At 32.5% G+C, this 15,706-nt stretch overlaps 1 protein-coding gene across 6 annotated transcripts in view; it reads left to right on the top strand.

The window, feature by feature from the left end:
• The window catches only part of LOC133201515 (KH domain-containing RNA-binding protein qki.L-like), a 30,243-nt gene extending 21,485 nt beyond the window's left edge, over positions 1–8,758 (top strand). For 3 of the 6 annotated variants that reach the window (XM_061337319.1, XM_061337315.1, XM_061337317.1), the window contains 4 exons: positions 1,223–1,327; positions 2,301–2,582; positions 4,718–4,803; positions 7,739–8,758. In XM_061337319.1, coding sequence (XP_061193303.1) covers positions 1,223–1,327; positions 2,301–2,582; positions 4,718–4,791 — 461 coding nt within the window. In that variant the 3' untranslated portion in view covers positions 4,792–4,803; positions 7,739–8,758. Of the gene's footprint in view, positions 1–1,222; positions 1,328–2,285; positions 2,583–4,717; positions 4,804–7,738 lie in introns of all 6 variants that reach the window. The other 3 variants (XM_061337314.1, XM_061337316.1, XM_061337318.1) reach the window with 2 other exon arrangements.
• Positions 8,759–15,706: the final 6,948 nt, after the last annotated feature.

The raw sequence follows: 15,706 nt of genomic DNA, 5'->3' as shown, positions 1-15,706 counted from the left end.
AGCTGGGAAATTCTACACATTTGTTTATACATTTAGAGAGGCTTAGGTCCAATAGAAGATGAGGGAAGGTTGAATTTTAAAAAAAAAACAACAAAATTTTAATGAATTAGTGAATATTTCCATATCTCCTATGATGGAATGTTAATAGTAAAATTTGCATTGGCTTGTTTGTTGGGGATTTGGATACGTTACTGTGGTTTTATTATTTTTTGTTGAACACCAATTGATGTAGCCTATTTGTCATTGGGCAAAATAATGAACCAAAGTGAACAGTGAACTACATTTTTTCTAATGATAGAATATGACAATTAGGTTGCTATACAGAATTTACAAATCAATGAAATTGTATTATTTTTTAATATAAAAATCATACCTTATAAAAATTAATAAAATCACAGTATCTACAATTAAAGATATTGACATATATATATTCTTGTTCCCTCCTTTTCTACCATAGACCAGTCACTGACTTCTATTTATATCTTTGATAATACATATTTATGTTAACAATATGACATTTAGGGTAATATAAGCTGCATGCTATGCCAGGTGTAGTTAATCAGTTTGACCTTGTTGTATATAAACAAGCATGACTATTTTTCTGAAACGTCTTTGAAAAAGTCCCACTCTAGATGTGTTTTTATTGGTGCTAACATTTGAATTGATTCTGGATTTTTGCCTCCTTCCATTAAAATGTTTACATTTCTTCTTTTTTTTTTTTTTTTTGAAAGTGAGTTAAATTGCTTTGAGTATTCCCAAAGAAAGAATTTGCAATGATGATGGGAAAAGTTTTGAGGTTGCATTTGAATGTTGCAAATTGTTTCACTTTTTAACTAGAATTGAGCTTTCTGATGAAGCTGTGTAGGGTCCTATACTGCTGTGCCCTGGTTCCCCTTGAGTATTCACTAATACATGTATGACTAGAAGAATTACTGAATTAAAATGAATTAATAAAAAAAAGGGGGGGGGGTATCATGAATTTTATCATACAATCAGAAACCCAGATTTTTTTTCATTTTAAATTTCAAAACTGTTTTAAATTGCAAAATGATTTCCTTAAATTTATTACACTTGTTTTGGTCTAAGTGAAGATCTTTGGATTAGTCATCTATCGGTAAAACTTGGAACCAGTTCAGCAGTAGGGGAACCAGCAGTTGATGATGATGGGGTTGTGTGCTAGCTGGTTTAATGACTCTTGTGTTTTTTTTGCACCTTTTTCAAGATGCCTTTGGACTACCCTGGAATGCACAACTTCAAACCATGCAAATGTTGGGTCAATTCGATGCCAGTGGAATCGACCATAAGAGCATACTCAAGACTTCTTCAGGTATTATCGTATACCTGTACAGTACCTTACAATAGACAAACACTCCTTTTGCATCCCTTGGAGAATGAATTATTATTGAAAAAAAATTGATTTAGAAAAAAAATATAGTGGACCAGATTTTGAAAAAAGAAAAAAAAATCTTCAAAAGGGAAATCTCCTCTAATCTGGAAAAAATTCTAAAGCTATTAAATGACTATGATTGCATAAAGGAATTATCCAACTACTGCCTTTATTTAAAGGATGTTTAATGGAGTGGAATATATTTGGTTGTTTGCGGCTTAGTGTCCAGGGGAAATAAATCAGGTTGCTCATCAAAAAAAAAAAGACAATTTGATATTAATTTCTAATTTATGCTGTTAATAACTTGATTATTTTCCCTTGACTTGAGCAGCACAACTTCATGTGAAAAAGCTAACAGCAAAGTAATGTTAGATGCATTGAAAAAAATAAAGAAAATACCAATATTATAAAAAATGGAAGGAAAATATAATTATATATACAGTATGCTCATATGGTGACATTCAGCATATTTGTGTATAGCAAGTACATACTGCATTTTTTCTCAATATTTACAGGGCTCTTAACCCACAATATATAGATTGGGTATTTAACGGAATCGATAATTCTGTCTGCTCCAGGTCTTTAGAAAACTTTAACATACCCATTGTAATTTTATTGGATAACATAACTAACAAGGAGTAGTAAATTGTTATAATAATTTTTTATTTTTCATAAATTTAGTTGATTTCACTTGTAAAAATGTATATTTATGCAAGAAAAATATATGCATTTTAAAGTGATTTTAGTGCCTTTCAAGAAAATAAAAGATAAAATTGTTTTATAAGGATCTAATTCACATATAAATTGCTTTCTATAGTAAAGAAACCTCTAATTTTACTAGCTAGGTTAAAAAAAGAGACTACATGGATAGCTGGATAACATAATTTATTTCGAGTAGATCTTGCTCTTGCAGAGGCCCCACGCTTTCTGACAGCAGCTTCACCCCTGACAGCGGGGATCACCGCAGCCACTCATCTTCGTTCTCCCACCCCAGCAGGTGCCCCCCTCATTCTGGCTCCAAGAATGCCTCAGGTTGCCACTAGCTCAGCATCCATGATGAACCCACCCCCCTTGGTGTCCCCTACAGATACGGCGGGAACAGGGCTGGTGTACAATCCTTACGAATACCCCTACTCCCTACAGCCAACGGCAGCCATTGTTGAGTACCCCACCTCTTTTGAGCAGACGGCAGCCGGTATGTTGAATTTCTCTGCTGTGCGATAAAACATCGTGTAGGATACAAGAGAAATGAATCAAACTTTTTTTTTTTGCATCATAATAGAATTTTTATTAAACATTAGAGCTATTTTTGTGCAAGTACATACAATCAAAGACATATTTGTGCCCAATTATTTAAAAGAGAGAAAAATAAGAGTCTCTTATGATAATTTTTTTTTTTTTGTACAGAACTTGTTGACTTTTAATATCTCCTTGTTTTTATCTATTTTTTCGTTATATATACATATACTTATTTTAGTCGAAAAATGATTTAAGATTTATGTAATTATAATTTTTTTATTTCTTCCCTCATGATTTACTTTTCATTGAACATTCCATTGTTTCCAATGACAAATTGTGAACTGTGAAATGGACACGGATGCACATAATATTATTATGTACTTCTATGTATAGCCACTTGTTTAGAGTATGATAGTTTGTAAATAAGATGTTGTTTTATTTCATGCTAGCCTGTGTTAATGGATTCATAGGGTAGGTGATGATGAATACCTGTTAGGTTTTAGCTCATTATATAATAACACATTTTTGATAGACTTAATGAGCAAAGGGGCGTAACTCTTAGGAAAGAAAAAAATTATAACCTGTAGGAATTTAATATTTCCATTATTTTATAGAAATATTCAAAATCACTAATATGGGAGGGCAAAGTAATGTTTTCAGATGGAATTTTCAATTTAAAAAATTTAGACTCGTAAAGGAAATTGAGAAATATTTAAAACTGATATTGAAAATAGGAAAGTTAAAACAAAGTATTCTAATTTTGATTGTTAACAGGTAAATAATTAGGAAAGTCGACGACCTTCAGTGCATATAGTGGAGAAGTAAAAATCTAAGACACACACTGTTTGTATGTGATCAAAACACTGCTCACTCGTTAACCAAACAGAACTAGATTATTAATGATTTAATAGATGATTTAATCGATGATTTTTCTACTTGATTTGGTGGTGGCTTCAAGATATTAAATAAATGAAATTTAAAAAACAACGCAAACTGAGAAATGCCCTGTATTTACCTGCGTCAGCTGTTGAACTGTATGTAGGATAATTCATTATTATTTGAGTTTTTATTTTGGAGTGAATGAATGAGACTTTTTTTCGTAGTGATTGCTTATTGACAAATTTATTTTCCGTCTTCTTTCATGTTGTATTAATTTTGATTTTGGAAGCTTGTGTTAATTTTATTCCTCTTCACGTCTCTAAGGGTTGATTTTCCATTGATGTACTGATTTCACACTTTTAAAAAAATCATAATCTCTTAATAGGTTTTCTTTTTTTTCGTGCTTATTCATTTGCAAATGAATAAGACATTATTAAGTTTTTTTTGGCATGTAATATGTAATATTTTTTGTTAAGCAATTGATTTTTTAATTACTACATTTTAATTAACATTTAGTAACCCCCACAAGTAATTAACTGTTTCTGGAATTAACACATTAAATTAATTAGATAGCCCTTTTCAAAAAAGGTGCTTTCAAAGCTTTACGTATAAGACCAGATGTCTTTCAAGCATTTTGGTATTTTTGGTATATATATTTACTAGTTTTTTGTTTTCGTTTTATACAAGAAATCAAATTTTTGTTGTATTTTTAGAAGCAATATTTTGCACAATCAGGACGCAATCAATAACATGAGTAGAAACATACACATGTACATTATATTCTGACTATATCTTTTCATATGGATTTGGACAAGTGTCCTAGGAATGGAAAAAAAATGGGGGAATGGAGGGTGGGGATAGTCATGGTTGGGCGCATATTTAGAGTTCTTTAAAAAATGTGATTAATGGCTTAAATATTGATTGATAGAAAAAAACATTATGAAAGGTTACACATCTATAATAGATCCTTCTATAGGAAATTGAGGAGAAAAGGTGTGTTACATACACTTACAAGAAGTTTTAATATGATAGAGAAAAGATTGTAAGCAAAAATTTTGGAATGCAGTTTATGAATGATAAGTTTAAGTGAAAAGAACCTATTTGATGATGACTATACCTAGTATTGTCCTTCAGGCTGATTTGTCTGGGGTTGCTTCCCCTTGGAAGCGATGCCTATGTTGGTATAGGTTTTAATGTATCTAGCTATTGCAGGTGCTGTGCCTAAGATCCGCAGAACCCTGGACAGCGTAAGGACACACCCCTATACTAGGGTAGCCCTTCCATAATTTAGTAGGAAGGTTAGTCCCGTCTCTCTTCTATTTTCTCCTTCTTGTGATACAGTCTCCCGGTTACAAATTTACGCTTATCGAGAAGAATTCTCGATTATAATTAAAATTTTCATTTGATAACACTTTATCCACTTGTTTTTCAGTTCTAACTTGAATGGTTTGTAAATGTACGTATTTTGAGAAACCTCGAGGCTGTATCAGGGCTTTTCCTTTGTTTGATTTGACCCTTGATTATTTAAGTAAGGTCTGGGAACGTCCTAATTTGAATGAGAGATCTAATAAATGTTTCTCAATCATTGTGGTCCTTGAGATAAAAATCTATCTCAACTAAAATTAATTGTATAGCACAAATAATTTACTAAAATTTGCCAATTTTGAGCTTGTCTTGATTAATTAATTAACTCATTTAACCTTTAATAAGTGGAAGTGTGATATAAAAAGCTCGCCATTAAACATATCTTTTTTTTTTTTTTGTTTCGAGATATTTTGAGATAAAATTGTACAAGATTGGCTATGACCAGGGAAATGCAAATGTCAAAGACCTCAACAATTTTTTTTTTATTTATATATTTGAAAAGTGTTCACATACAAGTTGTGCAATAAAAGAGCATTTTTGATCAGTGTATAAATGTTGGTCTTGTTAATTGTAACCTAATATGTTCCTTTTAGTGCTATTTAAACTTCATTGGATGAACTAACCCTCCAAAAAAACTTATTCTTTTAAAGATTTTTATTTCTCACTTTTGATGCCATGGTGGTGTTTTGGGAGTAAATAACCAACTGTCTGAAAAAAATAACCCCTTGTTGCTAACAATTATAATAAGAGAGCATTTTCCTGGTAATAGTCAAGACTTGGGAATATCATAGGAAGATTTCGTGTGCAGTCAACCCTCAGTAGCTCTAACTTACAAGTCGGACAAAAATCTCAAAAACATCTTGAGAGCTGAGGATGAGATTTTAGACATTGGGATAGGAACAGCCAATTTATTTCAACATATCCAAAGAATTAGACATATCGGGTTTATAGAGATATATAAGTTCGACATTGATTAACAATTTTTATGTAGAGTGATCTTTCATTCAAATAAGAGTCCAGACCATCCCAAATGTTTGTGGGGTATCATTTATATCATTTATGATCCATTTTTTCTTGTAGGTCATTTTATTGTAGGGTTTGAATAGATATTGTGTGATGCAATTTTTAAATGCGATGATATGTCATGAAATATTTTGTCCATAATACTTTTATTACAGGTGTAGAAAAACAACTATATTTGTTCATTTGAAATGAATCGGGATTTTTTTTTTTATGTAGTTATGTATAAGTGCAGGGATAGAGAGATGCCCAATCTTATTTATGATAGTCCCATATTTCGTATGAAAATGTGATGCCAAAGCCGAAATACAAAGCATAATATTGTATTGCGATGAACAATCATTCCATAATTTATTTGTATATCTCCAGCGTACTATCTCAGGCAAGTTTTGGAGGGTTTTGTAAAGTGCTGCAATTCATAGAAAACATTTTTTTGTTGACTTTTGCCTCCTGCTTATTTGTTATGTCTTAGTTTGGGTTTATAAAGCCCAATATCGTTAGTGCTAGATTATGATTTTTTTTTTTTTTGTGCTTGATAAATATTTATTTGTAAGAAATGCCAAAACGTTGCAATTGATGCTGAAAAAGAAGGTTTCTATATAAACATTGAACGAAAAGGACAGTCCGCAATGATATTTATTAATGATCGGTTAGAATGTCAAAAGATTATTTATTTCATAGTGTCAATTATTGTTTTATTTATAATGTTCGAAAATAAAATGAACCTTTCAGAAGTTTTTGTTCCGAGTTCTTCTACACCAGTTTACAATTCAGAGGTCATTGACATTGCATTGAAAAATGCTCACTACAACGTATTGAGGATTGCAAGTGACAAAAAGTGAAAAATAAAAAAAAAATTTTCATGACTGCTTAAGATTTTTCTGGAACAAATGTTGCTATAGCCAACTTTAATCTTTTCTTTGCTTGGGCTTCAGGGATAGCAAAAGACACTTGGTAGTTAAAATTTGTGTGGTGTAAAAATGTAAAAACGCAGCATAAGAACAATTGTGTTTCTTTGGTGTGAGTAGATGATGTCCGTGAGCAATGGAGCAGAATTTGCAGGGGTAGTGTAATCCCCCACCCTCTAACATGGTCCTCCCCCCAATAATAGATAATACAATGTGACCTGGGCTCTCAATAATGGTACAGTGACGGCTTAAACGCACTCGTGGCATCTCTCATTATCATGTACTCTTGGATTATCAGTAGATCGCACTTTGTAGCCTCTTCAACTCTCGTTATTATTAATTACTGTTTATTAGGCTTTGTATCATATGTATCATACAGACTAATACAGCCAGTTACTAACCAAGCAGATCTAAGTCGTGCAGTAACCAGCCATAATTGTAACACTAAATGGACCTCCAAAGCAAAAAGAGTTCTAAAGCCTCTTTCTTTGGGCTTTCCTGGAAGAAAATAAAGACATTTTCTCTCCTTGAAGTTCAATCATGTGAATCTCACTTCATCTTTGTTATATTCTAAAAGTATTGCAATTTGCTTAACTCTGTGTTCTTACTGCTTTAGATCTAAAAAATAAACATTTAAAATTATAAAGGCAACTAAAAATGTTTTTATAACTTTTTCCTGTTTGTAACTTTAATTGCAAAGTAGCATGATATAATATTCAGTAATGTTAACCAATCTTTTAATTGCATGTCAGAAAAAGAGTTCTTTGACCAAATGTGCACACTTTAATCTGCTGTGACTAGTAATGGCTGTTTTTCACCCAAATGGTTTACAAGATGATAATATATCTAAAATACTTGAGTATGAGAATGATGCAATATATGGTAGCAGTATGAACTAACATTTTTTTCTTTTCTTTTTTTATTTTCACCTAACTCTCAGCTGTGCCTACGAAACTAACTCAAACCCACCAGAACACTTGAAAAAGAACAAAGACCTACAAAAAAAACACTTTGGATCAGGGGCCTACTGAAGGCAGCAGCGCACGGCACCTAACATTGTCGTCCATGAAGTTCTACTCACAATAAAACAAAGCTGACATCTTGGTGTGTGGGAATTATCCAACAAAAAAAAATATTGCTGGATTTTATACAAAGGCTGCCTTCCTAGCAAAACTGCAACCACTAACATGCCTTATATTTATAAAATTATATATATATCTATATATGTTCTGGCAGAAAATTTTTTTGACTTCATTTGGATCATTGAGAAAGTGTGAGTTGTGTTTATTTTTTAAAACTAAAGGTCTAATTTTGAAAATGGATCAAAGTGTTTTTGAACACTTATTTTGTGAAATTGAGGTTGAAATGAGGTCAACTGAGAACCGTCCTTGTGCCAATAATAAAAATCATGTAGAAAAAAACTAAGTGCCTGACAATTTATACTCTTCAGAACTAATGTAGACTAACATTGTTTATGTATCTTTTTTTGTTGTTAATGAATGTTCATTGGTGTGCAACAAGGAATATGCTATGTCATTTATTTTTTTCATTATTGAAAATTAACTTTTTTTTACATGCCTTTCACATCAAGAATTTAGATGAGATTAACAGTTTGTATTATACATATAAAACACTGTCTGTAAAGAATAATTTATACCTCCCAATCTGTTTTCACAATTTGTACTATCATACATACTCTTAACTCTCAGTATAGAACAAAATTAAGTGTGGCTAGCATTAATGACAGGTATACAAGTACTTAACAATTTGTGCTGATGAAGAATCTTGGAAATATATCTTGCAAGAAAAGGCCCTAGACTTATCAATATTCATACATTGATATTATATTTTATTGATATCTGAGTTTATATTATATGTTTTGTAAGCATAATGTTTTAAGTTTTAATGAACAAATGAGCTTAAAATCAAATTATTATTTTTTTTCAATGAGGCTATCATGGTAAGATACTGATAATGCTATACATTTTGTCTGAAGATGCATTTCCAAGGTTTCGTTAGTTGATATGGTAGAATTGTAGCACCTTTTTGCATATTTAAAAAATGCTGAGATTTAATTTTCTGCACAGTCTTGGGTGAAGGATCCATTATTTTTTTTTTGTTGGTGGATCTCTCACTCTTCTGTTGCTAAGAGCCTTTAAAGCTTTTGTGCGAGTGATTTGGTGTCCATTGCCTTATTTACTAGTAAGAATTCTCAGACCAAATTCTTTCACTTTTTCTGTTAGTGTGTGCGAGTTTTCCCTGTGTTTAACATATCATGTTCATCGAGAACAGACTTATTTTGTAAGTATTACTATATTTTTGTGCACTTGTTATTTTTTGCCAAACATGGACAGCGTTCATATCACCTTTATAATTTTGCATTTTGAATTATTTTTGTACCTACATCACTTGTTAAATATCCCCAACACGGATACTGCGGCCAATTTTACTTAAAAATGATGCGTTCACAAAACACAGGGAAGAGAAATTAAGAAATTTTTGTACAAAACTCGAAAACCTCTTTTTGCACTGTACATATTTTTGTAGATACTAATTGTTGATGATTATATTATAATAGTAGCTATGCAGCATTTTCTCAAACTCCCTCTAAATTGTACGTGGTTTTAGGAGAGCAATGAAAGGCACTTTTGTATTCTAATATTAACCATATTTGTAACAGTGGTTGTGTCATGTCTGGGTGATTTGGACATGTTTATTTTTTCTTCCATTAGACAGTAGTAATTTTCATGCTAGAATGCCAGAAAAGGTACTTTAATCAGTCATGTAACAACTGATCAATCTTTTTGAGAGGCAGGTTTTTTTTTTCTTTCTTTTTTTTTTTTTTACCAAAATCATCTTGTTTTGAGTTGCTGTGAAATTTAGGCCTAACTTTTTGTGCTTTGGAATTCAAAAGTAGTTAAAATTTCCCCCCTCCAAGTCACCAAAAAGCAGCATGTGTAAAGTTTGACGAAAAGCTACGGGTAGACTGTGTTTAGAATTTAATCGTTGAAAAAACTTTTTCAGATTGATACATAATTTGTACTAGCACTATACAAAAAACGAACTTGATGTATTTTCAATAATCTTTTTTTTAGTCAATGGGTCATTTTTATGCTCAGTGTAAGTCATTTTAAGCTCTCAGAAGCTCTCAGAAAATTTTCTTATCATAGCAGATTAATCATTTTGGTTGAATCTCATGGGAAATGCATAGTACATCTATCCAGATTATTATTATTTTTGAAAATTTCAGTCTCCAAGAAATTTCAAATTATTTCTTTTTGGAGTTAAATATGAAGGAAGTGATAATAGATATGCATAGAAAAATCATTTAGAACTTATTTTGATGATTTTGCTGCTTGTTAAGATCTGAAACACTTGGTTTTGAAAATGAAGTAATGTATATAGGTTTGTTTATAACACACTGTTGGCTATCCAGATTTTTATGTTTACCAATCATGGTGCATCAGCATAATATTCTGTTGTTGCAATCTCGAAGAAGTTTTTTGTTTCTCATACTCTTCACTTCTGATGGTAAAAATTTCCATGAAAAAAGATCATTTACATATATTTTTGGAAAGTCTGCAATATTTATTTTACCTCTTGTGAACTCAACAGAAAACTTCTTCCCACCAAAGCAATAATTAACAATGTATTGTCCATTACTGCTGCTGTTTAATATGGATAGTTCCGCATGATTCGCCTGTAGTTGTTAGAAATTTTCTCACAAGGTACTTAATGAATCTCAAATTCTTATCAACTCATCCCTCATTTACCCACTAACTCGAGCTTCCCCACCAAAACTGTTATTGGAAATACTCCCATATAGTGAGATTGACTACATGTAAGCTTCGGTAAGTTTTCTTCCTATATTCTGTATAATCCTTCACTGTTATATTGTATGATAGATTCCAAGTCTTTTGCCTATAGTATAAACACATATAAACGGCGAATTAACCTAACTGCTACTTAAATTGCATTTGTTGTCTTTTTGCATATTATTGTACTATATTTTTTTTTTCTGTTCACTAGTAATAAAGGTTTGAAAAAGTAATCATCTTTGCAGTTGATACTAACCACTGGATATGAATCATTATTTTAACACTGCATCGTTTCGTTACTAAATATAACCATTTATATACTTTGCTGTTGTGTTTCTGTTACTATAGTAACAATGCATGCAAAGCTCATTGGTGGAGTATAGTTCGTCCAAAGAAATCTGGACCCAATCAAAAAAAAAGATTCACGGTGGGTCAAGGGTCAGCAGATTTAAAAGGACGAGATAGTAAGCCTGATTAAACTAATGCCTATATTACAAATTGATTTTGGATACACATTTTAAATTCTTTAGTAACAATAGCAGCATCTTCTTAACGTGTTAAACACCCATGTAGACACAAAAAAATCAACAAAAAACAAAAAAAAATACAAACTTGTATTTAGAATGAAAAATTGGGTTAACTTTTTAAACCTTTTTTTTTTCATGTATTCCAGAAATATTACTTCCTTGGCATGATTTAACACTAATTCATAACTTTACATATATTGACGTTTCTTTGTTAGTTTTTATGGCTTAATACTCAACTTCAGTATTTAATCTACATAGTGTTAATCCTCACGATAAACTAAACTTTTACTGAAAAGAATACATTACACTTTAAACCACGAGTGCCTTATGGGGTATAGATATGATACAAAGCAACGTGCCAAAGACTCAATCTGCTATCAATACTACAGCCAACCAACGAACATTTTCAGGGAGCTTGTATTTCTGTGATAAACGATTGTCGTATTAAGGTCCCAACGAAAAAAGTAACCCATTTATACTGATCAATCATGTTTTAATTGTTGATGGATCAACACGTTCTTGCCGGGAAAACGGCTTAAGTTATTGAATATTCGTATCAATTTTTTTTAATTAAATTGAGATCACGTGACTCTGGAAAGCACGTGACCTCATGCTATCCATGACAAAAGTTTTCAGTATTGCTTTTTAAATCCACTTTATTATATTTTGTTACTTATTATATAAATCATGGTGTCAGTTCATAGGACAGTGTAGCATATCTTTCATTTGATTGGCTGTGCCCTTCATAATCTTGCGAATGGATGGAACGAAAGGTTAATCAACTAAAGTTAGTTTTTCATTGGCCGGATTTATAATCATGTTTCATTGGTTGATGACGATGTACAATCATGGAGAGAGGAATCTCTGTATAAATATGTTTATATACATTTGGTCATTGAAGTTTGACCTATTTATGCCAATGGACTCGTACAAGGAGTTTTATTTTGAAATATTAAAATCATTATGTATTCATTTTATTGTTCGTTTCTTTTGTATTGCTTTGTACGGAAGATATGAAAAGTGTTATCAATAATAGGATGAGATTAAACTGGTCCGATTAGCCAGTAACAGCAGTCACTCCACAAGAAGTGGGAATTAAAAATGCTGAAGAAGTATGGAATAGAAATCCTGTTTTGGACCCTTGAATTTTACAATTTGACTATATCATGACTTATTTGATTCTAGCACACGTGAGCCAGAGTTTTAATGAACTTTTCTGATAATTTATAGTTTCCTTTTTATACGCCCGTCTTTAGACGGGACGTATTATGTTATGGCGTTCATGTCCGTCCGTCTGTCTGTCTGTTAGCTTTTCTCGTGTCCGGCTCATAACTTTAATACTATTAGGCCTAGGATGATCAAACTTTGTCAGCTGATACTTCTTGGGTAGATGGTGTGTCGCGCACAAAAAGTAGGTCGTTCTGACCTTTAATTAAGATGCTATGGCCAAATATGGAAAAATCCTGTCCGGCTCATAACTAGAAAACTATTAGACTTAGAATCATCAAACTTGGCCAGTTTATGCATCTTAGGTAGAAGGTGTGTCGCGACCTATTTCAAGGTCACTGTGACCTTTAATTTAAGTGAAATTTAAAAAAAAACTGTCTTTTTACTATTATATTACACAATCCCAAAAAATGTAAAAGTGTTGCAGTATTCTTATTAAAAAAATGTTAAAATCAAGAAAATACTTTTTTTTTTCATTATATACTTTACAGCAATCTATAACAAATATAATGTTACAAGAGAAATTCAACCTCTCCCATGGGTGTAATTATCAAGCACTGGTCAAGGAGAATTTTGATAACAGAAAATTGCATGTCAAATTAGAGAGAAATTAATGAGTTTAGTGTGAGGAGCTAACTGGTAGAGCATCTCTGATCAAGCAGGTGTTATCTATATCTCTTGGGAATTGGGCAGAGGAATCAGCCATGTTGGATTACATAGTTTTTGTGGGCTAGCCTAACTTTTAAAATGAATTTGGTGAAAAGTAATTAAAACTAATTTGATATTGTATTATATGTATTATAAACTAATTTGATATCTTACATTAAACTAATTAATTAAAACTAATTATACTCGGAAGGGGGGGGGGGTGATATTGGAATTAGCATGCCGGTTCTCCATATGAATTGCAGCTTAAAACCAGTCTGACATTGAGTCTAAAAAAAAATCAAGTATTTCAAAAAAAAGTTTTAATTATGGTAGATAGTCCCTACAAATCTAAGAGTCAAGCAGAAACCTTATTAAAAATGTTACATCAAGATTACATTTTTTTTCTTTTTATAAATCTTTGTAACAAATTGAAAAAAAAATCTTTGTTTTCAAATCTAATTTCAGTATGACATAAATATGCATTTTAATTGCACTACAAAGCAGATAGCGCAGATCCATTCATCCCTTGGGAGTAATGAGTGGACATGCATCCAGTTAAAGATTAATTAATGAGTTCAGTGTAGGAAGGCTAGCTGTCTCAATCATTTCTGTTAGAGCATATCTGATCAAGCAGTTCTTATCTGTATCCTTTGGGAATTAAACAGAAGAACTGCTGGTCAGTTTATAGCATATTTCATTTGATGGCCAGTCTTTTATTTTAAAATTAATTTGGTATAGATTAAGTTGTTAAGACTAAATTCATATTGAATAATATGATATTTTTATTTAATATTTTGAAAATATCAACTTACAAATTTCAGAGCATCATGTCTCGTAAATATGAAAAAAGGGGGGGGGGGTGCAGATGGGCATTTGTCAAGCTCTAACACAACCAGTTGAGGATCTATAATGTAATATTTTTTATAATTCATGCCTACACCACAGGAAATGTATAAACAAATATTATAAGGAATGGAAAAATCATGGAAATCCGTGTATCAAGGTTGACTTGATTTTCCTGCACTCTAAAATGTTTGTGATAATTGAACAATATTTGACGGGCGTATCATGCTGTGGCGGGGCACTTTATTTCGTTCCTGTTTTAGATTTTATAATTCATAAGAATTACATTACCATTTTTAGGTCACATGGCTCACTCAGGTGACATTGCCACTTATATCGTGTGTCAGTCATAATCTATTGTACATTTTCAGCTTCTCTGAAATGGCTGAACCAATTTTGGTATAAAGCATCTATGGGCAAAGAGGGACATAAGTTGTGAATTCATGGTTCCCTGCTCCATGAGGGGTGGGGCCAAACCCATAAAAATGTTTCTTCAAAACTCCTCTTCACTACTGGACATAAAGTAGTCAAACTGTTGGCTGATTAAAATGTACATTGAGCCCTCTATCACAATTATGGAATTTATGCATGGCCCCAAGGTTGGGATTCTGGCGTAGGGGCGTGACTCTATTGATCATATAGTGAAAATGCATTAATTCTTTAAAAATCTTTCCCCCTTTTATATTTAGCAGACAAACTGAGTGCATGGTTATGACGAGGAAGATTGTCTTTTCTAGAAACGTGAAATTCATGGCCCAGGGTCAGAGGTTCTGATGTTAGGGCGTAGCACAATTAATAATAAGTGAAATATCGTTCTTTAAAAATCCCTTTCTCTCCCTTGTAGATTTAGCAGACAAACGAAGTGCATGCTTATGATGACCAAGGGTGTCTCTGCCAAATTTGTGATCAAGCCCCAAGGTCAGGTGGCTTAGTGTTACGATTGAGCTCCATTGATCATACTGTGAAAATTCATTAATTCTTGAAATGTCTTATCCCCCCGCCCCCTTAGCACTCTAGACAAATCTTGAAATTCATCGCCCGAGGGTCAAGGGTTTCAGTTTTAGGGTGGCTGTAGTGATCGTTAAGTGGAAATTTATTAATTCATTGAAAATCTCAACATCTGGGTATTTGGCAGAAAAATGCATGGTTGTGATGAGCAATTGGTGTGCCTCAACCTAAATTGTGAAATTCAGACCCGTAGGAAGAAATTTCAGTATGGGAAGCCACAATCAAACATTTTCAGATGGGGGGGGGGGGGGGACTACCGAAAATTCAAAGTTTCCTTGACAAGAAAAAAAAAAGGTCATATCAGATGTTATTATTGAGGGGGCACAAGCATATAGTAGCCATGTTTTCTATAGTATTCTATATATCGGCAAAATTAGAGGGGGGGGGGCACCCCCGGTTACTACGGCCATGAAATTTATGGTCCTAGGGTAAGGGGTCCTGGTGTTTAAGAGCGTGGCTCTACAGATCATGTATTGAAAAATGCATTAATATTGTGAAAATCTTTTCTGTCCTTTAAGCATTTAGCACTAAAACCAAGTATATAGTTGTAATGAGGCTAATAGGAGGTGTACATGCGTTTCTTTTCTTCTTATTTTTAAAGATCTGTGAAACTAGTATTACCAATGGGTAAGAGGTTCTGTTGCTAGGGCAGGGCTCCAGTGATTATGTAGCTAATTTTTAGCTCTACTGCATGGTCAGAGACCAGAAGAGCTTATGCGATAGTAAGGTGTCCGTCGTCTGTCTGTCTAGCTGTCTGTCCGTCCGTCCGTCTGTAAACAATTTTTCAAAACGCTACTCCTCCCACAGTTTTTGACACACAAGAAGACTACACTAAGA

This window comes from Saccostrea echinata, unplaced genomic scaffold (genome assembly GCF_033153115.1).
Source record: "Saccostrea echinata isolate AGI-Se365-2 ecotype Australia unplaced genomic scaffold, CSIRO_AGI_Sech_v1 ptg000044l, whole genome shotgun sequence".
In the NCBI taxonomy this organism is placed as follows: Eukaryota; Metazoa; Mollusca; class Bivalvia; order Ostreida; family Ostreidae; genus Saccostrea; species Saccostrea echinata.
This window is presented reverse-complemented; position numbering and strand designations above follow the sequence as displayed.